General features: G+C 41.5%; 1 protein-coding gene across 5 annotated transcripts; it reads right to left on the minus strand.

The window, feature by feature from the left end:
- Window positions 1-2656: 2656 nt before the first annotated feature.
- On the minus strand, window positions 2657-26099 carry jhy (junctional cadherin complex regulator). Of its 5 annotated transcripts, none has more exons than XM_064351113.1 (9): window positions 25724-26099; window positions 24494-25037; window positions 20861-21611; window positions 11715-11798; window positions 9989-10608; window positions 8463-8739; window positions 6933-7019; window positions 6078-6215; window positions 2657-5366 (listed from the first exon to the last, which is right to left on the minus strand). In XM_064351113.1, exons 2-9 carry the CDS (start codon window positions 24916-24918, stop codon window positions 5154-5156), a joined length of 2595 nt encoding a protein of 864 aa, XP_064207183.1. In that variant the 5' UTR covers window positions 24919-25037; window positions 25724-26099; the 3' UTR covers window positions 2657-5153. The 5 variants fall into 5 exon arrangements, with proteins under 5 accessions (XP_064207183.1, XP_064207182.1, XP_064207179.1 ...); XM_064351112.1 differs by having other exon boundaries at window positions 11715-11801; window positions 24494-24987; window positions 25724-26097; XM_064351109.1 differs by having other exon boundaries at window positions 11715-11801; window positions 25724-26097.
- Between the last annotated feature and the right edge of the window lie 1076 nt (window positions 26100-27175).

The raw sequence follows: 27175 nt of genomic DNA on the forward strand, positions 1-27175 counted from the left end.
CTAGGCCTATTAATATCCGTAAAGCAGCAGCCTATTGTAAGGGTTCAAGTTTACACTTCGCGCCAAGTTGTACTCGCCCACAGCTAGCCTACTTGAAATAAAGCTTTGGTCATCGGAACATAGACACAATAAAAAACTGTGTCGAATCAACTCTGCTGGAGTAGCCAGCATTTGATCCCTGTTGGATTCTAATAAACTCTGCTTGACTTGAATTTACACTTAACGACATAGCCTACTCTGAATCGTGACTATTGAAATGTCACTCAGTAGGCTATTGACCGTTCCGAGTTTCACCCCTTACCCCTACTATAACCACCATGAGCTACGCATTATTGTCAACGCACCGCTTACTATTAACGACTTATTAGACCATTATCATCATGTGTGCGTTTAGTAGAAACGGTGAATATTTATGAAACTCCCGAGTTTCACGATAAATGAAGCCAGTTCCAAATATTGCGATACAACTCAGCTGGAGCCAAACAAATAATTAGTTCTCAAGACACTATTTCATTTTATCACTAGCCTATAAGCAGGCTGAACTTTCCGGTTTTCTTGTCCATCATTATTCACGGACGGTGTGATCGGTCTGGGCCATATCATTTCCATTGTGGCTTGGCTTACCTTGTAAGAGCCCCACAGAGTGTGTGGAAGTATTATGAATAAGGATTTTTCTGCTTACATGAGAACGTGCTGAGCTTCACGGCTTCATTGCAGCGGCATCGGCGCCCTGCTGAGTGAAGAACATAAAGGTAGGCCAGTTTGAGTCCAACAATAGTAAGGTTTCTTTATTAGCCCATTTTGAAAACATGACTATTTTTCAAAGGAGCTTGAGACAATTTATTTATTTTATTCAAAACATTTAGGACGTTAGATTAAGTTGCAGCAATTAAACAATTGTATATTCAGTAATAATAATATAATCAGCATATACCTCTGAAATAAAACATTGACTGTTCGTTAATGCTCCATGCTTCATTTAATTTGGTAGTAGGACGCCTGCACAATTTGTGACATCATTCATTAGTATACTCGCTCATTCTAGCGCAAATAATATTGGGTTTTTATATTGAGATTCTTTAATCCAAACACGACAGGTGTCTACCATCTTTGTAATAGGCAATCATAGGCTACGTTATTTGTATTTGTAAGAAGAAAAAGACTAGACGACAGTTTGGAAGGTTTTAAAGAAGGCCTACAAGTGATTTCAAAATAGTTACAATTTTCAAAACTCTTTGCTGCATGCATGTGTTCCTGTAGGCTACCTATTAGGCAAAATGTAGGGCTGTCGCACCGATCATATATATATATATAGAGAGAGAGGATACATACACACACACAATTAAATTTGCCTATATATTTAATGTATGCACGTATTTTAATGTGTATAAAAGCTCCTAAACACACGCCATGAAGTAAAATTAGAAATAGAAATATATTAAAGCTTAAACCATGTTAAACAATATTACATGATCTACTAAGCCTAAACAAAGTGCCAGACTGGCCTATCATATTTAGCAAAACAGGCTATATAAGTAGCCGACAAAAGCCAACGAACTGCCCAAATACCTCGTGACAGGAATAATAACTTCTTCCTTCCGTCCTGTTGAGGCTGACATCTAGTGGATTCTTCTCACATCAATCTTAGAGTCCCGTGATGGGGTTGACACAATGATGAAACGCTAGTAATGTTGATGTTTTCTGATGGACAGCACGTCATCCTTATACAAGGAGACCATAGGTATCAGCCACAGGCCGCCCGTGATTACAGACATATTGGTTGCTTTGAATTTTTTTTTTTTTTTTTTTTCGAGGATGGTGGCAAAGATTACAGCTATTTCCAGTTGTTTGTGGACATTCATATTGTTTATCTCCGGGTATGCATTTATCGGTGACGTTAAATGGTCGAATTAAATCACCCGACGACTCACGATGCAGCACAAAGCAATGCGATTTAAGTAGGCTACTTTATGAATGGCCTGAATAAAACATCAACAGAAAGGGATGACATGCGCACACCAGCAGATATTAGCATCGTCGCAATTCCCTGGTTATAATGCATAACATAACTTTTATCAAACCTCATTACATGTAAGATCGTCGAATCAACAGAACACCTGTAATAAGAGCAGGCATTTCGCAACAGGAACACTAAACACTGGCTGTGTCCCAATACGAAGTCACGTGCGTTTTCGGTGAAGTATTCTAAACTTTTCGTTGTACTGGCCCATGGATTAAACTCACGAGGAACACAGGGACGGAGTCGATATTTCTTGAAAACCACCATTTGCTTCAAATTGACATTAAATAACACTCAACGAAATGTATATATTTATATAGCTTTACAGCTTCTCGTGTAGAATTAAAACATGATGTAAAAAACAAAACATTCGCCAAATAAATCTTAAATTAAAATATACATAAAACAATTTCCTTGCTTCCTTCAAATCAAGCTCATTTCCCGACTTGATATTACATAATTCTATATGACATTTTTTTTTAAACTTGAAACTGTTTTTGCTCGACCAAATGGTAAACCATATTTGACATAGAACACAATCTATTTGAAAAACCTGCACGATAGTTAAACATACAACATGGTTTGCAGATATGCCACCACTTACGCGCTGTATCGAAACAATAAGGCATAAAGTGATCTTTTTCACACAAATTGCTGGTTTTATTTGTTGGACATGAATAAGGAGCCAAGCAGTCGTTTTGAGCAAATATAAAATGTGACCTTCTGTTCGTAATCCAAGGGTGTTTTTGCCATGCTGTTTTCCATTGTGAAATGTGAAGACAGCAAGGAGCTGATGTGTCTACACACAGCATGTCATCAGGTCTCCATCATCCCCGGAGGATGCATTCCTTTTAGACACACCCATATCAGCAATGCTAGCCTGTGTGGATCGAGACTAAGTTCATTTCACAGTACTGCAGCTTTCCTGAAGGCACTAAATTTCACCTGCAAATTAAAACATTATAAAACATGATGTAATTATATTTGACCAAAATGAAGGGTTAAGGCTGGTCTTCTCTAAATGGTTGCAGTACCCTTATATACAGGAAGCTCTGTACTTGCTACAAGCATAGTGAGGGAAGAAATACAAGCATCAGTCCATAACATTTTCAAAGCCTGTTCTTGATGATTTATCATTTCCCGGTCTACATATTGAGCTTTTAAATGAGATCATTACTGCTATCAGACAGAGGACAGCGGTTTTTTAGTCTCTTTTTTGAAAAACCTACTCGGTTTCTCCCCAAAACAACAACAAAAAGGAAAACAATTTGCATTAGTATTTAACAAGAACATCAAAAGAAGCAAGGTGCACACTTGGCCCTTTTCTTTTGAAAAGTCTCCTTAAACACAGACACAAACACAATCACACACACACACACACGCGCGCGCGCGCACACACAGAGTAAGACAGCCCTTCACAGCAAATGACAACCATTAGAGGGCTTACATAGTCATTTAAATGTGTAGCAGGAGGCAGTTCCCATTCATTTGGGAGGTTTACATTAATGGGGGTGATTTTTTTTCCTGTCAAAAGAAGAGAATATGCAGACCCCCCCCCCCTACTTTGAAAAGCAATTCATTTTGTTTCAAAATGTGATTCTGATTTACTGGGAAAATAAAAAGCGTGAAGAGAATAGGCCGTGCGGAAGGTGATCAATTAAAAGATTAAGCATTTTGCGACACATGGACGCATCTGCATTTTCATCTAATAGCCAGGCCATCAGCTCATTTTCACGGGGGCCGCTGCCTCCTTCAGCTCTGTCCTCAGATCAAAGGCAGTGCGTCAGTCCGGGCTTTCCAGTCGCTAAAAGGGATGCTAATTTAGCCTCCTTCATGTGTCGTGGTGAGAGACCCCTTCAATTAACTGAATTCTATGGCAGAGGAGGGGGTGTGTGTGGGGGGGATGCAAAGAGAGTTGGGCCGGGAAAGGCATCATTTCTCATTAATTCAAAAGGTCCGGTATTTATTAGTCCCTCGCTTCAGAGGCTTAACACTAAAAACACAGAGCATCAAAGGAGCTATGATGGGTTAAATAGAGACCATAATCTAATTAAAATATTACATATGGGTAAATAGCTCTTTGATAATCATCTAAAGGTTCCATTAAAGAAATAGGTGCTTGAGATTGTTTTATGGAGGTAGAATTATCACTTTAAAATATAGAAAACAAGTTTGCTGGCCCTAATCAGGACGGCTTCAAAGTGTCACCATTTTTGACCCATTTTTTATTTTAATGGGCGAAAGGAGGGGGCGGAAAGGAAATATTCAGAGGGATAATCAGGGGAGGGAACAAAAAAAAACGCAGATTATTACTAGATTAACAGTGCTACCAGGTGCGTGCTGGGTGAATGGAGGCGGACCCGCGGTGGAACCAAGAACAAGGGCAGAGAGCCGTCTAATGAATCACTGCCTCCTCAGATGAAACCAGCACGGGCCTTTCAACCCAAACGCTCCCCGGTTTATCGTGTTCCTTTACCCCACGTGCATCTTGACGGGCAGCCAAATCGTAATTGTATGATCACGGATATGGACGGCGGGATGCATTTTGTTCGGCGATTTGTTCTGCGGCATTCTCCGCTTTGGCTCTCAGTCGAAAGCTCGCTTCCTGTATGTGAGAAATATTTTTCGAAAACTCGCATAACAGCGTTATTGCACACGGTATCCATTTCCCCTTCAAATAACAGAGGATAGGTCACATTAATCAAGGCACATATTTTGTGCTGTATATACACAGGAGAAAATTTTTTTAACAGGCTAAACACATGAAAAACAGACGTGGAAATACACAGCGACACATTCAATGTTAACTGAACTGTAAAGCAGCATATAGGATTTGAAAAGAGATAACATGCACTCTCTCATGGAAAAGGGTACTCAGTCAATGTTGATTTAGCACGTCATGTTCTGCTATGTACTGTTCCTAATTGAAAGATTTATTTGTGTCACTAAAATCTGTTAACCTACAGTGTGTTAAAAAAATAGTTCAATCATTCATTCAAGGGTGTATTCTGAGGCTGTAGGGAGCCTCCATTTAAGTGCCTATAAATCTCACATCAGGGTCAATAAGCTAAAGTGGTCATGTTCCTATCATGTCTCCTGCCAACACCCGTGACACAACATAATCGATGGCAGATTACACTGCACGCAGGGCTTTAAAATGAGCCACCACCTGCTTCTCTTCCTCGTGACGCTTCTGCAGCATCTCCAGCCGGGCCAGCTGGGATAGGTCCAGGTGCTCCAGGTACTGGGCGCGCTCGTGGAGGAAGTCGTTCTCCCCGGCGCTGTCGCCGCTCTTCGGTTCGGCGGGGGGCTTGGGTTTCGGAATGCTCCTGGCGTACTCCAGGGCCTCGTCGAAAGAACGGGGGGAGAGAAAAAAAGAAAAAAGAAAAAAAAGCGGGTTTAAAATCTGGGCCCGGTTCACAAATGGAACATCTACTCGGCTTTTGGTGCTTGGGGGATGAGGTGAGTGCCCCATTATCTGACTCAAATAGGTGTCTCTCTCTCCTGTTACTGCTGCAGAGCAACCATCACAACAAGGCCTTCGCATTTCTTTGAGAGGCAGGGGTGCCCTTGGTGTGGACTGTGCCCCTCTAAATCAAACAGAAACGGAATAACCAGTAATTAGGACCTAAATGGCTGCATTTGGCACTATATTGAGTAGATTCAGACATCTGAAGAAAAGGGGGAATATTCAGACAGTTTGTGTATAGCGATGTGGATGAACCTCCACCTAACAAGCACTCAACAAGGAGAACGTACCCAGCCAGCTATATACCCCTGTAACAATTACTTTTGGACAATTTCAAACTGATGGCTTCATTTTGCTCCCTGATGATGTTTATTTTAAGATGGTTGCAACAACAAGGCAATTTCAAATGTTTCTAAAAGTTGAGAATAAATATCACATTATTAAAATGAACTTTAACAGCCAAATTCATTTTAAAAATGACATCAAGGAATCAGCTATTTTTAGACATGTTTGTAAACACTAGCTAACGCTAACGAATGTTCGCCTTGTCGAGTGAGTGCAAGGTCATCCCCAGGAATGCGCTCTCACCTTTCTCCTGGGAACCATGTTCTCCGCGGCGACCCCACCCCCAGGGTTTCGGGCCGGCAGAAAGGGGATTCTGCTTATGTTCTTGTTGTGCTCGCGGACCTTGTCTGAATACCGCTGCCGTTGCCTAATTTTCTCTGCCTGACGGTTTTTGAAAGAGAGGGGTAGGAAGTAACAAAAGGAGGTTTAATTAATGTCCACACTTCTCCTATGAGGATCACCTCTCTGCTGTGGGGCCTAAAACCAACTATTCACTCCCTTCTCAGTTAGAGAAAAGGTTTTGTCAGACTGGCCCTGCTAGCAAACATGTTCGAAAACAAATCCACTATGCGGTCTATTTAGCGTGCACATACTTAAGAACACATAGACACAGAAGGCTAGAGTCATAAAGAATGCCAGTGAACTTCTCTCAGCTAGACTGATAAAAGACTTTCACTAATCACACAACTTAAAGCAGGGGAAAAGGTTTTTATTTAACAAGTCACAAAAATATGCGTGACCTCACTTTATTCATTTATTCCCCCCCACATTATCATGTTACAAATACGTAATCTTTACAACATCTCAAAAAGCACTCATGGATTTGCCTCATAATGGTTTCTTTGATTGCACGGCATTCCCCTACGAAAGTGAAAATCCCTTAAATGTAATCTCTGGGTCCCATTTATTTTTTTACTTGTTTAAAACCACCCGCCAAACTCTAGCAAAATGATTTTCGGTTGACGCAGACAAATGTAATTTCTGGGTCCCATTTATATTTTTACTTGTTTAAAACCACCCGCCAACCTCTAGCAAAATGATTTTCGGTTGATGCAGACAAATGTAATTTCTGTCGGCATGAGGGGGAAAGGCACTTACTGTAATTGGTGTTACTTCGTAATTTGGTCCAAGTCCACCAAGCTTAACATCCTGTTTGAGGGCTTTGTAGTCTTTTAGAGTGTATGCCTGCAACAATACACAAACTAGTAGAAATATACACACCAGGCAGGACACACGCCGGCCCGCACAATCGCACACATACACACACATTCATATATTCAAAGCCGGTCTGAGGGCCTACTTTATGCTTGCGTCTTGTTTTAAATATTGGATAAAAAGGTATGCGCTTGTTCACAAGCGTGAGGGGGGGGAAAAGAACAAGTGTTTGTGCTGGACACCCGTGAAGAGTCCCAGGGCCCAGAGAGCAGCTTCCCGCCGCTCTGGGCTAAGCAGTTAATCTGCTGCGCGTCTGAGGTGCACTCCAGCAGCAATACACAAGCCGTCCGGGACAAAGGGGGCTAATCATTCCAGATCAGACTGGCTCCTCCACGGTTTTCGGGCCACTCCTAAATTAGCCATTGGTCATGGAGACCGTGGCCCTGGCCTCTCGCTCTGATCTCTTCCCTCCAGCTCCCGTGCTATGCCTTTTAAGAAATTTATCCCCAAATCTCGTCAAACACAATGTCAGAGAATCTGTGTTTTCTTTGCCGGGGATACCAGGATCGCCCTCTACATCGCCCCAGCAAGGGCGGATGAAAAGAGCAGGAGGAGTGCTGCCTCGATTGGGCTGACATTGATTGTCGGGGTGTAAGTCCCCGCAAGTTTCCACAGACCTTACTAGCTGATATGAACACTCCTACACCACTGTATTTCATTACACAGTATTTCAGGTTATAACATTTACTAATAAAGTCTGAGTATCCGTTTGCGGGTGTGTGAGTGTGTGTGTTTATTTCTGACTGCAGCTGAAATTAACAATGTCTCTTTAAAGGCACTTCTGCATGTTTTGTGTGTCACTCTAGTGGGAGATGTCTGCAGGGTTCACTCTGACAAATGACAAAGGGACTAGTTCAGGGACTCAAAGACAGGGCTTTCTTCTAATCACCTTACCCTCTAATACGCTCATGTACGTCTTTGTGCCAGTCTTATGTCATCATCTCATAACAATTAACTGCATCTTGCATTACTGATGCAATTACCCTGATGTGCACATCAAAAGGGCCCCTCATTCATTCAATTTGTAACGGACTTCATTACAAGACATTATTTCTGATACAATGCTCAGTGTTTGTAATACAAGTACCATTTATACTGCATTTCTTTATGTCCTTTTGAGTTAGGTAACAACTATAAAATAACCCAAATCAGCCGTGAATACAAACAAAGGCCCTGATTTAATGGAAGTTCTCGTAAATGGTTTGTCAGAACGTACATTTACAAGATCTGTTTGTCAGAATAAACAGGGATATACAGAAGACAGTCTTTTTATACTTGGACCATAAATATTAAACATAAGTATTAAAACTTATTACAAAGAATGGAGCAAGCATACGCACATGTACATGTGCGTGCACAATCTTTGCGCACACGCACATGCACACGCGCGCACACACGCACACACACACACACCTTGTAGGTCGTTTTCTCCTTCAGCTGCTTCTGTTTCTCCAGCTGAGCTAGGTAACCTTCTGAGCTGCTCCGATGCATGCCGTTTATTTTCTGCCTGGTGTTCTGGCTGCTCAGCTCAGAATCACTAGTCACCATTTCCCCAATAGGGGGGAGCACTGTGTAAGACGCCGGACTTTGCGCTGGGAGCCTGTGTTGGGCCCGCAGCTCAACATGCTGCTCACCCAAACTCAGGTACTGGTTCCTCTCGCCAGCAGGCTGAAACATGGCAGCTGCCATCCTGTAAAATGAACAAAATCCATTACTACCTACACTCCAGAATTGAGCCCAGCAAACTTTCAATGCAAGTTCAAGCAGTATAAGGGTACTGGAGATGACTACAGTTTTCTGTTTTTGGGAAGCGCTCCATTAGAACCTGCTGTGCTGACAGTTTTGAAGTTCACTGAACTGGAGATGAAACATAAACTACTCCCTTTCTACATGTTTGGCATAGTGTGTGAGGAAAGGGAGTGGTTTATATATCTAATCTCCAGTTGAGTGGTTTATACTGTACGTCTGATCTCCATTTGAAATTCACTCTAAGAGATCAGACACACAACCTGCTCCCTTTTCTCACACACTATGATAGCAGCGTTTCCCCATACATTGACTTTATTCGGGAGGTCTGTCCAAGCATATTTGCCCCCGCCCAAAAAGTTTTTTTTTGTATTTTGTTGTTTATTTCTGTAAGGAACGCCCACTAATGTCCGACCGCCCCATCAACAGTTTCTATTTTACCGCAATGCAAATGCAATTCAAAATGAAAACGTGCATAGCACAACAAAAGTTCACTTTACAGTCACATAGAATAGTAAGTTTTCAGGAGAACTGCGGTTTTAAATTCAGAATTTCTTTTCCTAAAGACTGCTTTACATTCCCATGCAATTTAAAAGCCAGTTCAAACCAAAGATTTGCGACGCCACAAGCTGCAACCAGCGACACTTCACAAAACTCATAATTTGAAACATTCTAAAACTGTCTGTTCACATCAAAGCGACGAGATGAGACATTGCTTATGGTTGCCATAACAACGACTCCATCCATTTCCTTGTTTATAGTTACTTCCTCATTGGTTGCAATATTCATCTGGCAAATATCTAGGTCAATACAGGGAAATAATGGACACAAGTAATAGTGATAGCGAGATGCCTGCTATAGTAGCAGTACTGCTAATGAAAGCAAGGCTTCGTAAGAGCAGAACAAACAGTGGTGTTGGCCATGGGTGATTCAGGGTTGGGTACTTGGATTTACCATCATTTATTCACCTGTCACCGAAGAGCTGGTGTCACCATTGATTTGAGCCGAGACTACTCATATACCACGCACGCTTTTTGATTGCATGTTTTTGCCCGTGCAAACACTACCACAGCCCATACGCACACCTCACCCCCCTCCCTCGCCCATTCCTGACCCCTGTCCACACCACTGCCCGCTAATAAAAATTTTCCATGGGGAAACACTGATAACAGACATGAGAAGCTCAAACTGACCAAGCACGGTCAGAATCCGTTCCTGGGAGCGAGTGACTGTCCTGATCCCAGAGTGGAGGCACCTCTCTGGGTCTTCTTCTGCTGCCCTGCTGCAGAAAGGCCGTCCCCTGGAATTGCTGAGCTGGAAACCAGTCACCAGGCAGGGCTGGCTGAGGAACCGCGGGGAGATACCCAGGACCGTAGTAGGCCAGCTGCGCCGGGTCATAGTGACCGCTCATGGGAACATGGTAAGAAAGGCCTGGTCGGGTCCCCAGTGAAGGACCGTGGGGAGAGGAGAGCTTGAGGCTGGTGCGCTTGTGTTCTTGGCCCAAGAAGGGTGCCATGTCTCCAGATGCGCTGAGGTTGATGTTCAGGTTGAGGGTGGGAGTGTTCAGTGAGTAGGGTGGGCGGTCCGGTCGCCACTGTGGATTCGGCAGCGCCTCGGAGAGGGGCGTGCCGCCGGGGTCTGCCTCGTTGATGACCAGGACCTCGGCGTGTCCCGGTTGCTGAAGGCGGCCGGGCATCCTAGCGGCGCGTCCATCTTGGGGGACGCTGGGATTCACCCTCTCACTCTGGTCGCTGCCGGGGGCCTGGGCGATGGGGAGACCTTCTCTCTTCCCTTTCTTCTTCTCTCTGTGGACCTGTTGCGAGAGTTGTCAGTTGTTGCAGGGAATTGGGTTTATCATAGCTGAATCGAAAGGCCATGTCTATTCACAGCAACAGGACAACTGTATGTAAACGTAAGCTTGTTCCGTATCTAATTATTTGACTCAATTTAAAATAATTCTCAATTTAAAATAACTCTCTGGAGTCTGAAGCTACAGTAATAATGCAATGTTAAGAATTTGGAGAGCACTGACGCAACACAAAATCCATAAACTTACTGACTACTATGACCACTGAAAAGAACAACTGTAATGAATCATTCTAAAAACCAGGGAAACTTCAAATACTTCAAATCTTTCCTTCTGCAAGACATGATTAACTCGGTGGGTAAGAACCATCTAGCAAGCACATCTCGAATCAACCTTGCAAGAAAACTAATGGAAAATACTAGTGCGCAAAGCACAAGATCTAATCATGAGCAGAAATGAGAAGATTTTTCTTGTGCAGCTGGAAGGTTCTAAAATTAGGATAAATATATTTTCCTTACATAATCAATGTCATCATCGTCATGGTTATTGTCATAGGTGGGAGGGGGGTGTTTTCTGGGGATTTTATATCATTTTGTTCTCATTTTATTTCTTCCTTCTCTCCTTGCCCCCCCCCCCCTCCAAGCACCGGGCCGTGTGCAGAGGACTCACGGATTATTCCGGCAGATTACTGGCTGTGCCTCCGCATCTAATGCCTGTGATTTGACAAACACCAGCTTTCACCATTGTAATGGGAAAATATTTACGCTCCTCTCCCTGCCAGCATTAGGGTGACCGCTCAAGTGCTCAAAATAATGATGCTTCTCCGTTCCCTCGTTCGGCTGCAGAGCCTCCTTTTCAGACATTTCAGAGGCTCCATTGTGCCTCAACAAGCATGGCAGAAATTGTGTCTGTCGCCGCCGAGATGAAATCCTGCTAAACTTAGTGTGTGCGGAAATGAGCTAAAACGCCTCATGCAAACCAAAGAAAAAAGAAAAGGAAGAGAGCTTACGACATTTAAAGCTAAGTTTAACGACGAACTAGGACGCGAACGAAGCATTTTGCTATAGCTCTGCGAGGGTGTTGGAAAAAAAACGATTAGTGTCAGGTCATACCTTCAGCATCTGTGTTTTCAGTTGCCACCTCAGTTCAGGGTCTAAATACTGATGCTGGATTATCTCTTCCACGGCTTCTGGCTCCTGCTAAAAGGTAAATGAGGTATAAACATGAAAGAATGGCAAGCATTCAATGTCCAACATGATGCACATGCCGCAAGTTGGCCTAAGTCTTAATGCAGGTAATGAGATTCATATAAACAAATTTCAGACCTATACTGAAGCAGAATTTCATTTCAGAAACAGCAAAATAATTCACTATCCCTCTGCAAAAAACAAAAAACTGCCTAAATAAAACTAGTGAAATACGCAATGTTGGCAATAAAAGAAAAAGGCCTGTTATTATATATAAAAAGACATGAAGTATACTTGGCCTATATAAACAACCTAGGCTTATTATTACTTTTTTCCCAATCAAGCTTATTTTGGAGACACACAGCACGTCCTCTGAGTTGTTTCTTAACCGTTTCCTTATCTGTGGCAACGAACAAACGGAGAAAGGCCTTTCTGCTTCTAAACATCCCTTAGAATGGCACACAAAGTTATCACTCTTATCAGAAGCACAGAAAGAAAAGCAGTCTACTGCAGCCAGCTCCGACTGGATTTTCTGAAGTGATTTTGTGGACGCCAGGTAAGAAAGGCATTATTCTCGCTCTTTGGGTCTACCTGCCCCTCCTGTAGGTTATCTTCACTTCCCTGGGTGTTGTTGGGAGACTTGATATTATTATGCAAAGCTAGCAAATGCCTTTTCTTTCCACTTCTAGAGCCGGCACTTTATTTCTCAACCACAGACGCTCGCATCATTCTCATATATTGCATGTGAAGTTGTCCCAGAAATTGAGGCTTAGAAAAACTAATTTAAAAACTAGTTTTAAAACAAGCAGTGTATCTTTCAATCACAGTGGCTTGTTTGTGTTGTCATGCATGGAAGATTTTTTATTTGTAATTAAATTTGTAATGAAAAAAACCCTAATTTCAAAACATTTTTCAGAAAGTCCCGGTTTCAATCCTTAAACTATAGGCACAAACAATGAATTCACTTACATTCATTGTCACACATTAGGGGACCTGTTCAATCTAACTGCAGTGTGCTTTATTTTAAACTGTAGAAATGCATTAGAATCAGGGCCGGCTGTTGGCATGAGCGATAGCGGGTCACCTGGGGCAGCATCTGTACGGAGGAAAAAACCAAAGGAAAAAAGGGGAAGGTGGAATGCGCTGCATTCATGACAACCTGCAAACCCCCCCCCCCCCCCCCACTCCACTCCATAGGCCATTGCCACCTACAAACCATGATTATAGTAGATATTTTTTGAGTTTCTAACACAACATTTTTAGTTCATTTCAGTGACCACCCAATCCTTATTGTTGTGTAGCAACAGAGGAACAAAAAAGAGGACCCTTGCAGGAATATATTATTCTCAGAAAAGGACAAAGCACAACATGGTTTGACTCAACTGAGGACAAATTTACGAAAATACATGAATTCATGCTGTTCATTTCAGAAAAATGTCATAAATACTCAGATTACAGTCCTGTGCATGTTGCGATGCTTTCAATTTTGTAAAAGCAGCAGATCAGAGGACACATTTAGTACTAATGCTGTAATGAAAATCATTTAGTTGACTTCGGGCCCCCTTGGCTGCTAAGAGCAAACCGGTCCGATCGATAGAACTGACAGCTTGAAGGGTTCGTTATTGAATGCTGCTAATTCTAAAAGTGTGAATAGGCGAAGGTCACAGAATATCAAGCCGCAGTGAGTGGATTGAGTTGTAATATATCCATCAATAAATGCACCACCATGCTGATCTGTCTATTTACGGAAAGGGCAGGTACGCGGGGAACTAATCACGTGGTGCTGGCCTCTCCATTACAGGCACATTCACAGATGGGTGATAGCTGCTAATCGCCCCAAAGCTGAGCTGGTTACCGGTTACAGCCGAAATGGGACTTGGACCCCGTGCTCCTACAGAAAACCACCGGATCTGGGCAAGCCTCCATCACCTGTTAGTTAACATAAAACCTAAGTGGTGCAGTAAAACCACATCATTAAAAAAGACCGGAATACACACACACACAAACACACACACAGACACAGTCTTGCTGGTTCTGTACTCCAAAACATGGGATTTAAAATAAAACAATGCATATGAGGTTAACGTGTGGACTGTAAGCTTTAAGTTGAGGGTCCTGACATCCATATTGGGTGATCTGTGTAGGAATTAAAACCCTTTTTATACATAATCTCCCCATATTACAGGAGCAAAAATAACTGGACAAAATAGCAATCTGAAATAAAGGCATCATATTTCGTACTTGGTCTAAATTCTTTGCATTCTATGACTGCCTGAAGTCTGTGAAACACAGACATCACGAGACACTGTGTATCTTCCCTGGTAATGCTCTGCCAGGCCTATACTGCAGCCATCTTTAGTTCTTGTTTGTTTCTGGGGTATTTTGACTGCAGTCTTTTCTTCAGCAAGTTTAGCCCATGTTCAGTCGGATTCAGGATGGGTGATTGAATTTGCCAATGAAGAACATTCCATTGTTTGGCCCTGAAAAAATCATTGATTGCTTTAGCAGTGTGTTTTGCCTCTGAGCAGATGTTTCAATACAATTCAGAATTCATCCTTCTGCATCATCAATAAAGTCAAGTGAGTCAGTTACAGTGGCAGCCATACATGCCCAAGCCATAGCACTAGTTTCACCATGTTTCACAGATGAGGGGGGTGCTTTGGATCACGAGCAGTTCCTTTCTTTCTACAGTTTCCATCACCTTGGTACATTTAATACTAGTCTTATCTGTCCATAGGCCTATGCCACAATTAAAAGGTTAGTTTTTCTCTGATTGACCATACCATAGATGCTTCCCCAAGCATCGGTCGATGCATCCCCAGAGAAATGTGAACAATTCTTAAAGTTTTTTGCAAATAAAATAGACAATATCAGAGTGCAGGTCATCCCAGAAACTCAAAACATACCTTTTTCTAATGAAAATTCTGCATATTTTAATACCATCATTTTCATGAGGTGAAGTCATTGCTAAGATGAAGCCCTCTTCATGTGCCCTTCCTTGCAAGTTCCATTTGTTTTACTCTTTTTTTGTTTCTTCACAAATCTTTAACTTCTGACACTGAATCTGCTTATTTTAAAACTGTGATGGTTGAACCTTTCCTGAAAAAACCCTATCTTGACCCTCTGTCCTTAAAATATTACAGACCAATCTCTAAATTACAATTCCTGTTTAAAAAGTCTTAGAGAAAATGGCGCAAATCGACTGTTAACTTTTATGACCAGAAATGATCTCTTTGAGAAGTTTCAATCCAATCCGGTTTTAGAAAACTGCACAGTACCGAGACCGCTCTCTTCCAAGCAGTACAGAGTCATTCCAGGGGAAAATGGACCCTTTTTAACCATGACCTCTCAGATCTTTCTGACATTTGACACTCGTAATGTAACCTTGGTATACTTTTGTAACAACAAAGACTTGCTATACTACATGGCTTATGTCTGAATATGTTGATTTAATTAAGAATTAAAATGAATGTCTATTTATCTCAAAACTACTTACACTTTGAACAGTTCATATGTTGTTCTATACAGTCCGATGTACACACAGACAATTTTTGTTTTACAGTACGATTACAACTGGTGATTGACTAGTTAAAGAAGGGTTGCACAACTCCAGTCCTGGTTGTTCCTTAGTTATAGTTTTCTGTAAAATAGCTCTGTAAACTACACTGGTTCACCCCTGTAGCAGTGTAAAATGTTTAGAATACACTTGCAGCCTGAGCCTTTAACTGTTAATTATACAAATGTCAGCCCAAGAAATAATTGAGCTGATTAAATAAATAAGAGCAGAAGCTGGCACAAAATCCGGAATTGGATCTGCCCTTTTTATGCACCCTTGGGTGAAAGGCTGATCTGTATCGGGATTTTGCACCAACTTCTGCTCTTAATTATTTAATTAACTCAATCATATCTTGAGCTGACATTTGTCCACAGAAAATATAATTGAGCCAATTAAATAATTAAGATTTTAAGAATTGGGGAGGCAAGGGGGGGGCTATATATACAAAATACTGTAATTCCTACTTAAATAAAAGCTGAAACCCGCTGCATTTTATTTATAATACTCTCGACAGCCTCTAGCAAGTCATGAGTATGGGATTGTCATCAGAAGCTGTGCACCTGGAAAAAAGTGAATGACATCGGAGGAGAAATAGCATGGCACCTGTGGGAAAGCTCAACAATGCACCAAACGTGGGCTAAATGCTACACTTTCAAAGGTTCATACGCCGCCTCTCCAGGGGAGAGACAGCAGAGGGGGCTCTGAGGGAGGGAAGGGCCGGCTCCTGCTCGGATGGCACGGGGGGCAGTGGCAGCCAGGTTCCGGTGACACCATTGCCCTAAGGCGCCTCGCGTAACCGGTGTCAACGGCTCTGCGGCGGGCACTGGGTGCCCTCTCATTACTCCCTCCGTGGCGAGACGTGGCGCGACCTCTGCCTGCCCTATCCCGCCCCCCCCCCCCCCACACCCCCCGCCTTTTGTCAACCATTTTAATAATCCCAATCGAAATCTCGGAAATGATAAAGCCAAATTGCATCTGGAGCATTGTAAGCTGCGTAATATCTATTCTGTTAAATTGAGGTCTGTAATTGCCCCCCTCCAACCACCCCCCCCCCCCCCCCCCCATGTAGAGGGGCCACAACAAAGGGCAGCAATCGCAGCATGTCATTTTCCTCGAGACCGGGAAACACAGCTTGGCAATGAAGACTTCAAAGGCCCGCGGATCTTGAATTGCATTTGGTGGCTATTGTGGCTGCCCGGGCAATCTTGATTAGGTGTTTACGCGGAGGTATGGCATACAGTGGCGGAGAGCCCCTGAGCCCTGGTCTAGAGCTATTAAGAGACTGTACATTATGTTCCTGGCTTTGAAGTGAGGGCCTGAGGGATAGCGAGGGACTCGGGCTGAGTGCAATGGCAGAAGATTGCTCTGCTACCTCTGTCTTTATCAAAGGGCCTCTGCCTGGATGTCATCATGACTCCGGTCGCTTGCTGGCAAAAGTTGGAGCATTACGAGATTGTGTACATTTAATAACATCTCTAATTATCGGGAGTAAATGAGGAAGAACCCACACCCAACGCCCCCCCGCCCCCCACCATCCCTTTCTCAGTCAAAGACAAAATAGTGCCTTTTAAAAACCCAAATAGCACACTTAGCTGTCCTTTGGATGATGTCTTTAAATTTAATGTGATTACACTGAGCCCAGCAGGCTTTTCCTCCATTTCAAGGGCACTGCTGACAAAGAAATAACCGCTATGCAGCTCATAACAAGACCATCTGAACATGAAGATCAGGTCAGACACTGATCATTTATGCTTGTAATGACACCATATCGTCTTGTTGCTGTAGCTCCACAGAACTGTAAATGTCAAAATAGGCTGTGCTATAGCCTACATCAGATCTCCAAACATTATTTAAAAAACAACTTATTAAACAAGTATATTAAAAATTATACTGTATGGATGTCCCTTCTTAAAACAGGCAACATAACTACTTTATGTAGATTTGTAATTTTTGCATTTTCAAGATCCTTTTCCTGAAGCCATAGAAATTGTACAATGGCAATTACGTCCAATACACGCTTCAGACGTAGCACAAGTAGCTAAAAACAATACCAAAAGACAGTATTTATAATATTTTTCTCATTATCTCATTATCTAGATTATAGCATAAGCTATAATGCAGACCAGACAGCATTTATAGCACAGGTTCATATAACATAAGGAATCGTGTTAGGTGTTGAATTCCAGCCCTTGTACAAAACCGGCCATTAACCGAAAATGAATTTGTTAAACTGGCAAGTGCTTTAGCGGAGCCTTTGTCCAGCATGAGCGCTCCCTCTGAATGATATTGGTAGGGCACGAGCAAAGGAAAGCCCACAGGAGCCTAATCAGAGACAACAACACAGACAGTCGGGGAGGGGGAAGCCCTGTTGTGTGCGGGTCCACAATACCAATGACCCTTGAGTATGCAAATCGGACTGATACCAAACATTATGTTAGTGCTGGGCTCAGATGGGTTGGCAAATGCTGAAAATACAGCAAACTTGCATACGCCACGGAGCACAGATCCACGGCGGCAGTCAATTATACCCAGGTGCACAGATATTTAAAAGGCGATTGGTAACCCTGCTTCTCTGATGTTCTTAATAGCCACTGTTGTACAGATAATCTCATATAACCAGACATGCTTGCCTTTCACTTTTTTTTGCGCAGACGGCAATTGAAAAGTGCTTTTCTCTGCCAAATTAATTTCCCAGCCCAATTCAGAGCACGCCACTCCTTTCTGTGCTCCTGGGTGAATCAATTAAAATTTGCCATTTGCAAACATATTCAAACAATCAGGACTGAAAGCCTGCATCCAGGGTTAAGAGACGTTTGGTTTTTAAGCTGTGTTTTCATTTCAAAAAGCTTATTGAAATGTAGTCCAAGTCCCATTGGCACCAAAACTTAAAGTGTTTGAGGCAGGCGTGTCACAACGGACTTGATCTTCAAGTTTCCCTTTTTGTGTAACCATGAGACAGGGAAACCATTGGTTTATATGCATTTGTGCACTGATTCAGAAAATGTATCCTGAGAGATGGAAACATTCATCGCATTTGTAGCTTAAGTAATGCTCCCGCTGCAATCACACAAGTGCATCTGATTGTGCGTGAATGCCCACTTCCTCCATGTGCCACTTAGCATGATTTGGTCTTCCAATGTCCCTTGTACAACTATACCTTCTCTAACCTTAAAAGACTATCTGTGACCAGATAAAATGCAGCTGCATGTGCACGGAAGCTGTTCTCAGTGCTTTGCTTTGAAAGCAGGATATCAATGCGATCCATCAAACTTGGATATCCTGTTATTAAAAGTCCACTATCTAAACCGGAAAATAAAAAAACTGAGAAACTTGTGGAAACCATTCTGAAAGACACTGATGTCTGACACTACCATATGTCCAAAGCAGCAACAGCAGGATGTCAACCGTGAGGCCAAAATACCAGTATTTCACTGCAGATTCTAAAAGAGTACTTTGATTGCAATGCCTGTTACCCACAGGCCATGCATGCATCGCTTGTATCTGTTCACGCAGAGGAGCAAGAGGGCTGCAACAAATAAGAAGTGCAATTCTGTTGTCAACAAATTTTCATGAGAGTTGAACGGTCTGTGTTTCAGAGCTGAGTTACGATAGTTTCCTTCTCTGATGAGCCAAATGTGTATCTATTAAGAGGCGATATAAGGTTCCATAAGGGTGCCGTCACAAAATCCCTCATGAATCACATAAATATGCAACTTGTTGATACAAAACCCTAGCCTAAATTCTATGAACACAAAGTGAGCTTGGTTATCTTTTAACATTAACATTTGTTGTTTCACTTGCTGCTGAAAAATATGGGAGTTAAATCAATCCTCAGACTTGTGACCATCAACAATCAAGATGGCACAGTTTTCTATTCAATATCTCTGCTGCTTTTGAGACAGCTACACAATTGACATGACATTGCTATTGTAAGCTGTGTTCATAGGACTTCTGTTCTTCATGACCTTTTCCAATTTCTGTCCATGCAACAAACCAGTAAAAGCACATTTCCTCATCGGTATTTCTGACAGCTGCATTTATGTGATATAAATAAGCGAGTCCCTTACTGTTTCATGAAAACATGCATTCTAAAATGAGCAGCTGATATCTTGAGCACTGTGATGTAAATTATTTTGGCTTCACTAAATTGCGTAAGTATTGTTATTACTATTTTATTTTATGCAAACAATTTATTTTATTATTTTATTATTTTGTGCATAGCAATTAAGGTTGGGAATATTTCAGCCAAGGTACAATTTTTGTGTAATCTTTAACATGTAATATTTTTATGGAATCTTTTTAAAAAAAACCCAATCTTTAATGGCAGTTTTTTTTCATTCAAAACTAAACATGATAAAGAAATAATAATTTTCAATTAGTGTTTAAAACCTTACGATTTACTGACCCCAAACCCCCGCCCCCCCACCCCATATATACTCATTCTTATCATAGCCTGGAATCCCAAAAGAGCAATTTTGAACTATTTACCTCTATGTCATCGAAGGAAGGATGTAAATGTCCCTGGTTATCAGCAATGTTTGTGCACCCTCTGGTGGTCCATTATAAGAATACAGCAAGTTCAAATACACAAAACATGCACTGGATCTTCAATATTTAAATCATAAACTGGCAACAGTGGCCACGTCCGTTTCTGGTTTTCATGCCAACTTTTGGCCTTAATTATTTTAAGCCCTAAAAAAAAAGTGCAAGAATGACAACAACTGAAGACTGTTTGTCCATATACAAAACGTTTCACTGTGATCTAATCTATGAGTGCATCAGTGTTGGTGTATACAGCCAATCAGCTCATTTAGCCTGGGTTATTGGTGGAGACCCGCATACACATACCAGTCCTCCAGGACTGGAATTGTTCAGCCCTGATTTAAATGTACAATGAACATGACACCTGTTGTAATACTTTTCTGGTAAATACAGGCCAATAAATTGCTGAAATATATTGCATGTAGGTCTAAGACTGTCAAAAAGAGCAAGATTCATCTTAATGAAAAAATGCACATTTGTTTGGACTGAAAAACAGTATTGGTCTTATTTTCACCTGCCACATGAAAGTGCAGTAGACTGCGATACATTTTGATTAAGAACAATCAATTTTAACCAAACACAAGTGGTGGCGCTGCTTGGTGGCTCTTATCTAGAGCGACGTACAACAAAGTGTATAATCATAATCAGGAAAGCCACATGAAATGTCTTCCTCCTCCTCGGGTTCTATGTGAGCTCGGCTGTGCTCTGTAGTGTGAAAAGAAGCAGGCTGGTGACATCATATGCTTCAGGGGAGATCTGTCTCTGTCCTAAATTGGTAATGGAAATTATGCATGAATGTTCCTAGACAGTTAATTGTCCAAATCAGGGCAGAAATCGGACAAGTTCAGCCAATGAATAAAAATGAATAAAAAAACAACAGAAGGGGTTAATTTCAAGAAGAACAGACATGTAGAGCTTCTCACATCAATCTAAGTCAGTAGACAGTAAGAAGCATGTATGCATGATGACATACCTTGTTCTTATGGTCTTCTTTTGCTCCCTTTGGGCCGTGTGCACACAGATAGGAGGCCTGTTTTGTTCTGACCCCGAGAGTAATTTTGTTTCGTTCCACAATGTCCTTTTTGGGCTTGGTTTGTCTCATGTTTGACAATCGACGGGACCAATTCAGTCCATTGTAAACGCTGTCCTGGTTGTTGCTCGTTGTCTCATGGGTATGGGCAGATTCTCGCTCGTAGAAGAGCTGGTACTCCTTTGCATACCTCTCATTCATCTCTTCATAAGAGTCCTCTGGTTCGTGAAAGACAGCCTGGTTTTCCCGTGCGTGCGTTCGGTTCACGGCGGCTGGGTCAGCCAACGCTCTTCTGTTCGAAGCGGCGCACTCAGGGCGGTGAAGCGTCCGATGGTGACTCTGCCGTTCGGACACTGCGGTTTCAGCCCCGGCAACTGCGACGCTCTGCGGAGACGGGTAGTAAGGAGTTGGGGGAGGCTTGGACTTTGACTCCGAGCAGCGGTCTGGCACCACGTCCGTCGCAAAGCCGACGGCAGGGGCCTGCCTGCGAGCAGAACGATTCTTCTGTTCCCCGTTTCCGGAATGGTCTCTCGCCTTCCAGGGACTCCCTTCACCTGGGCTGGCATAAACATTGGACCCCTCTTCCTCAAGCAAGAGCTGGGTCCCTTCCTCAAAGGGCCGGTCTCCCTTCAGGGTGGTCCTCCAGTTGGGGTCGTAACGCAAGGCCGCATATTCGTCCCCCGCAGGTCCATACCTGCCAAGTTTAAGGAGCAGACGTATGATTTGAGATGAGGCATAGATTGACAGGGGAACGACGCCAACAAAACAGTACACAGGTATCTTGGCAACCTGACAGATTCAGAAAAACAGTGGACAGGATTGTGGTTGAAAACAAGTGTGAAAATGTAAAAAAAAATTATCACCCACTGATGCAGCTGTATATTCACTAAAGCGATTCAGTACCTTGCTTGAGAATATACCATCAGTGCTCTCCATCAAACCTAGAAGTCTTGCGGTTGAAAGACAAATCCTCATTAACCACCATGTCAGCCAAATCTTATTAAGTAAAAGGTGATTGTGACAGTCGTTCTTTATAAAAAAAAATACTTAATAAAAAAATAGCCTTACATCAAATAGATTGTTCAAACCAACTCTACTTCAAAATTTTGCATACAGAACATAGATATTAATTTAAATGAAAAAGACTAATATTTGTAGTCATACAATAGTTAGAGTAAGGTTTTTATTTATATATTTTGATATTCTTAGCATTTTCTACACTTGCTTATATCCCTTGTATTGTGTGTAAGCAAATGAAGAATAGGGCATGGAAGCAAGTTCTGAAAAAGGCAATTTTCAGCTAATAAAACAGAGGCACTGATGCCCGTGAATTGAAATTGCTGCCTAATGTGCTCCTTGTAGCATTGATGAAAAGGCCTCATTAAAATTATTAGCAGAGTGCTTCTTTGTTGTGCTGCTCTGAATACTGAGACCTACTTCTCGTTTTGTGATGCCATATGTAGAACTGTTCTGGTGTAAAGCACTTCAGTCAATGAGGGTGAAAGGGTAAGGAACAGCACTGTAATGACCCAACTGAAAAGGGCTGGAGAATGTAGCCCATTACAGACACACAGCTGGGTGAAGTCTTTAGCATGCAAAAACCTACTTAGGTTATTGTATTTTCATCACAAATCCAGAGAGAGCAGGAGACCTGTGTGTGTCCTGTAGGAAATTTGTCTGACCCCTTTGTTCTCCCGCAAATACGGAATAGGTTCAAGAAAAATAAACACAAACATGGGGGGAAAGTGTATTTTTTTGTGGTTTCCACTGCTATGAAATACCCTCTGATATGATCACAGTTCTATGTCTAAATTTGCACGGTTCAAGGAGGCTATCTGAAGCCAAATGTGTGAGAGTGGCTGATATCAGCTTAACACAGTTTTGAGACTATGAGATAATGTTATCTGGCTGGAGGTGCTTCGCGGCAGCAAACAAAAAAAATGGGCCATTGATACCCTGGTCATCACGCTGTGACGAGAAGTACGTTAAGTGCCACTCCAAGGGACTGCGGTCCATACAAACAAAAACAAAATAAATAGCGCGATCCTTGCTTCTTTTGAAAATAGATATCACGCAGACAAAAGGGGTGCAGCAGAACCGCTAGGGGACTGGAAACAGTGGTAGGGGACCAGGGTCCACACTTCAGATTCCTGGATTTGTTGCACCAGTGCAATGTAGGGTCTCCCACATACAGACAAAAGAGGTGCATGCGTGTTAATGGGCAGCGCAACAAGTGCTTATTGTGATAACCTCAGACAAAATACAATCAAATTTCCATTCATTTAAGGCAGTTTTCATGGAAATGACAGAAATTCAAGGTCTTCCATGAGCCCAATTAGCCTATGTTGCTGACACTTGGCTACAACCCTTTCAATCACCAACATTTTTCATTGCTGAGTAAGTGAATAAAAGCTATTAATCATTCATTTGTTATTTAGCAATGGAAAACCTGGATTGTTTCAAGAGTGCTCTCTTTAGTTAACTTCACAAAAGCACTGAGCTGAGCCCTAATTAAATTCCATTAACAGAAATGCCATTCTCTGTGCAAAACATCAGGCATCATATGTACAATTCTAAAATATAAAGTTAAAGCTTTTGCATAATTACATAGTAATTACAGATAATTAGTTCAGCTGTACTATATGCTATATATAATTTAATTAAATGAGTGTTTATTTATTTATTAATCAAACATTATGTTGTTTACCTTCTTCAACTTCATTTTGAAATGATAAATCAAGGAAGGATAAACAAAATAAATGATAAACGATGCAACTTAGGTAATTATTTTACTGATTCAACACAGTTGTCTTTCAACAAAATTAAACTATAACATCTGCAGTGTGTGGTGTGTGTGTGTTTGTGTGTATATATGTAAACATGTATATAACAAACAAATATAAAAAAAAACATTTTTTATGTCTACCTACAATAACACAAAAATGTTTGTTTTACCCAAAATAGGCTCCTTTGGCCTTAATTATAGGAAGTCTATCCAATCATTGTGCGAAGTGGGAACAGGAGGGATGGGAGGGAGTTCAGGGGGTAATTAAATTGATTCAAGTATAATCTATCTTAAGTTTTTTTGGTATTAGGGCTACCCAAGGTTTTAAAAGGTAGATAAGATTTCAGTCAGTTCAACTACCCCCAGCTATTTTGAGCAAAGTCTTGTCCAGGATTATTTTTTTAACTAAAACTCATTCTAAGTTCACTCACTAAACTCACTAAAACTTGTGTTATTGTAGGTAGAAATGGGAAAAAAATGTTTGTACTTTGGTTTGTATTTATTTGAGGAAAAAAACCAACCCACAGGTGGCCTGTACTATGCACATATCTCAACTTCAAACATAAGGCGTCACATTAGCGCCATCTACTGAAAGAAACTATAATTACCATGAAATTTTCTTGACCTTTCAAATAAATCTACAAAGATGGTGAATTTACTCACATGGGTAAATACAATTGCACCTATTTTTATGCATTATTTGTTTTAAACTATGTGCATCACCATTTTACGAACGAGTAGCAGTAACTGGCACAACTGAGAGAAGGAAGCTTCGAGGAACATAGATTTACCCCAACATGTCTTGGCGTTTCCCTCGCAGTATCTCACCAACTTCGGTGTCATGTGGTACTGTATTAATTTGTCCTTGTTGTGGTGCTACTACATCAAGGCTATCGTATATGTAGTGATTTTCCTCTGCAAATTCTTCCAAGTCATTTTCGTCGTCTCTCTCTTCCTCCCCACTACTCTCTTCCAGTTCCTCCCCCTCGCCGTTTGTTGGATTCACCATTTCATTGGCCTGTCGGATCCGAGTCTTAAGTTCCATTTGGTACCTCCTCTCCTGGGCGAGACTTTCGGTGTCAGACTCCAAGGAGTTCCACAGGCTGATCTGTGCGTCCTCCATAAGGGAAGATTTTTCTGGTTCCTCCTTGGATCCTATGTCTGATGTCCCAGCCTGAATCACATTTTGACGGTTCAATTCCATGGTGTTATCCATGCCCACTTCAATTTAGGCAACAGGTTGGTGTGAGCGCAGAATGTTTTTATTGAACAACGTTGACCTAACCTGTTGGTATTCCAGTTAATACAGGGTCAAGTGTTTGTTGGAAATTAATTCTGTTAAAAAAAATAAAGACTAAATTAAACCATTGGAACGACACGACAGAAGTAACTAACTGTCAGCTAACTGAAAACGAAGGGCTTTAGAAAACATTCATGTCGGTCATCATATAAAATTTTTTTAAAGCGCTACTACGTCGAATGCTGTAGGCAACTGGATTAACTAACGTTAGATAGTATACAAAAAACTTATCTAGGCGTTAGCAAGCGACGTGAATAACTATAAATAAGTTAGCTAACTTCGAATACGCTTGTTGCTGGCTCACACCTCGCAAATTATCACGTTTGCTGGTTAGGAATGCTACCTAGCTCGCGTATAGACTATAGTTATGGTTAGTATTAACAGGCAAGCTAGATTGGCTAACGTTAGCAATCATCATCGTATGATCTCTTCAGTTATGTAGCCAGATGCAAATAGCTAACGTTTGCTAAATTACAAAATATTTTATTTGCTCAGTTAGGAGGTAGCTAATGCCAGTTAGCTAACAAGTTAACGGTTAGCAAAATGAAGCCGTTCCATTGATGCATGCTGGTATTCAATTTAGCTATATGACACTGGTAAAGTACAGTTTAAAAATAAAGTACCTAGCTAGTTAGTCATCTTAAAGCAATCGCGTGGCGTAAACACATTGGTAACGTTAGCTAACAACTAATTATTAGCAAAAAGCAGCGATTAAACTCACCCATCTCCACACCTGTACACAGCGTTGCTGCCATGGTAACATTGAAGCGTCACCACGCACCGTACGCGCGACGTTGGCTAATGTTAGGTAAAGTTGCTAATATGTAGCTTTATATTCATATTCATGAATACTAATTCAGAAATAATTATAATCCATTTTATGAACACTGAGAAATACATGAGATCTGTTGACTTGCTAGATATGCCAAGAAATACTGACGAGATTATTGCATTGCTTTTTATGTGTGCGCAAGTTAGAGTTGCACAAGCACGGACGTAAGATCCATGAGTCCAGAATTGTAAATCCATTAAAAAACATTAACCTGCATGTTGCCCCTTAAGCAAACAATATTGCTGCGGGATGTTTAGGAGGATGGTGATGGATTGTGCAATATTTATGGTGGTTTCTTGGAAACACCCCGTCAAGTCCTGTGCAGTGGGTTGATCGCCAATGAACGCGGTTGGCATTAATTGGACGTTCCAAATTAGGATAGGAATTGGATATACACAGCCCTGCATGGGGACAAATTATTTTTTATAAAGACGAAGTCAACTTCTCCGACAAAGATAGGTACGGCCAATTTAACTTCGACAACTTTTTGAGTAGCCCTGGGGACTGTCATTTCCGACTCGCACACTCATACCCGATGATTTGGAATTAGTGGTGAAATCGATGTGCAGCCCCATTTCAAACCAGTTATACCCAAATTAGCGAGTGCCAACTGTAGTGTCGTATGGTCTCGAAACTCGCGAGGCATACCAGTCCCACCCAAAGTACAGATATTCTTAGTAACTATATGCCGTCCAAGATTTCTCCAAACAAATATTTGGGAAACCAAGCAAAAGCCATATCGCAAATTTAATTTTAATATAATTTGATAGAATTAATATTAAACTCAAAATTAGCGATTTATGAGCAAACGTCGGGGTATATCGTGGTCACAACCATCATTGGTCTTGCTTTCCTTATCTGTGACTAGCCGTCCCACAACGGCAAGTGTTAATTTTATCTTGCTCACCATTATAATTGTTCACTTAACACATTACTACTAATGTGGTAAACAGAGAACCATTCACTTACGTTTACTTCTGCCTTGCAAATATGTAGCTAACCAGCTTAGGTCATGCCATTCACCATTAAGGATTGATTTAGAACCTATAACTACCTAGTTGACCTTTTTTAAAGATGGTACATCTTCAGTAAGCACTGAAAAACCAGCAAGCAAAGCATCAACTAATATGTACCATCAGAAAAATCACAAGATTCAGAATTTGAACAAACCTTTTTGGTGATTATTCAAATGGCCAGGGTTTTTTTTTTTTTTTTTTTTTAGTTGGCCACTCTTGCATATATGGCAGAGGCCATACTCGTTTTTTTACCTGACATTTGTACAGCAAATGTCACAAGTTAAAATCTTGATTTTTTTTTTTTTTTTGAGATGCTGAGTAGAAT

The sequence above is a fragment of the Anguilla rostrata genome, chromosome 9 (genome assembly GCF_018555375.3).
Source record: "Anguilla rostrata isolate EN2019 chromosome 9, ASM1855537v3, whole genome shotgun sequence".
Taxonomy (NCBI): Eukaryota; Metazoa; Chordata; class Actinopteri; order Anguilliformes; family Anguillidae; genus Anguilla; species Anguilla rostrata.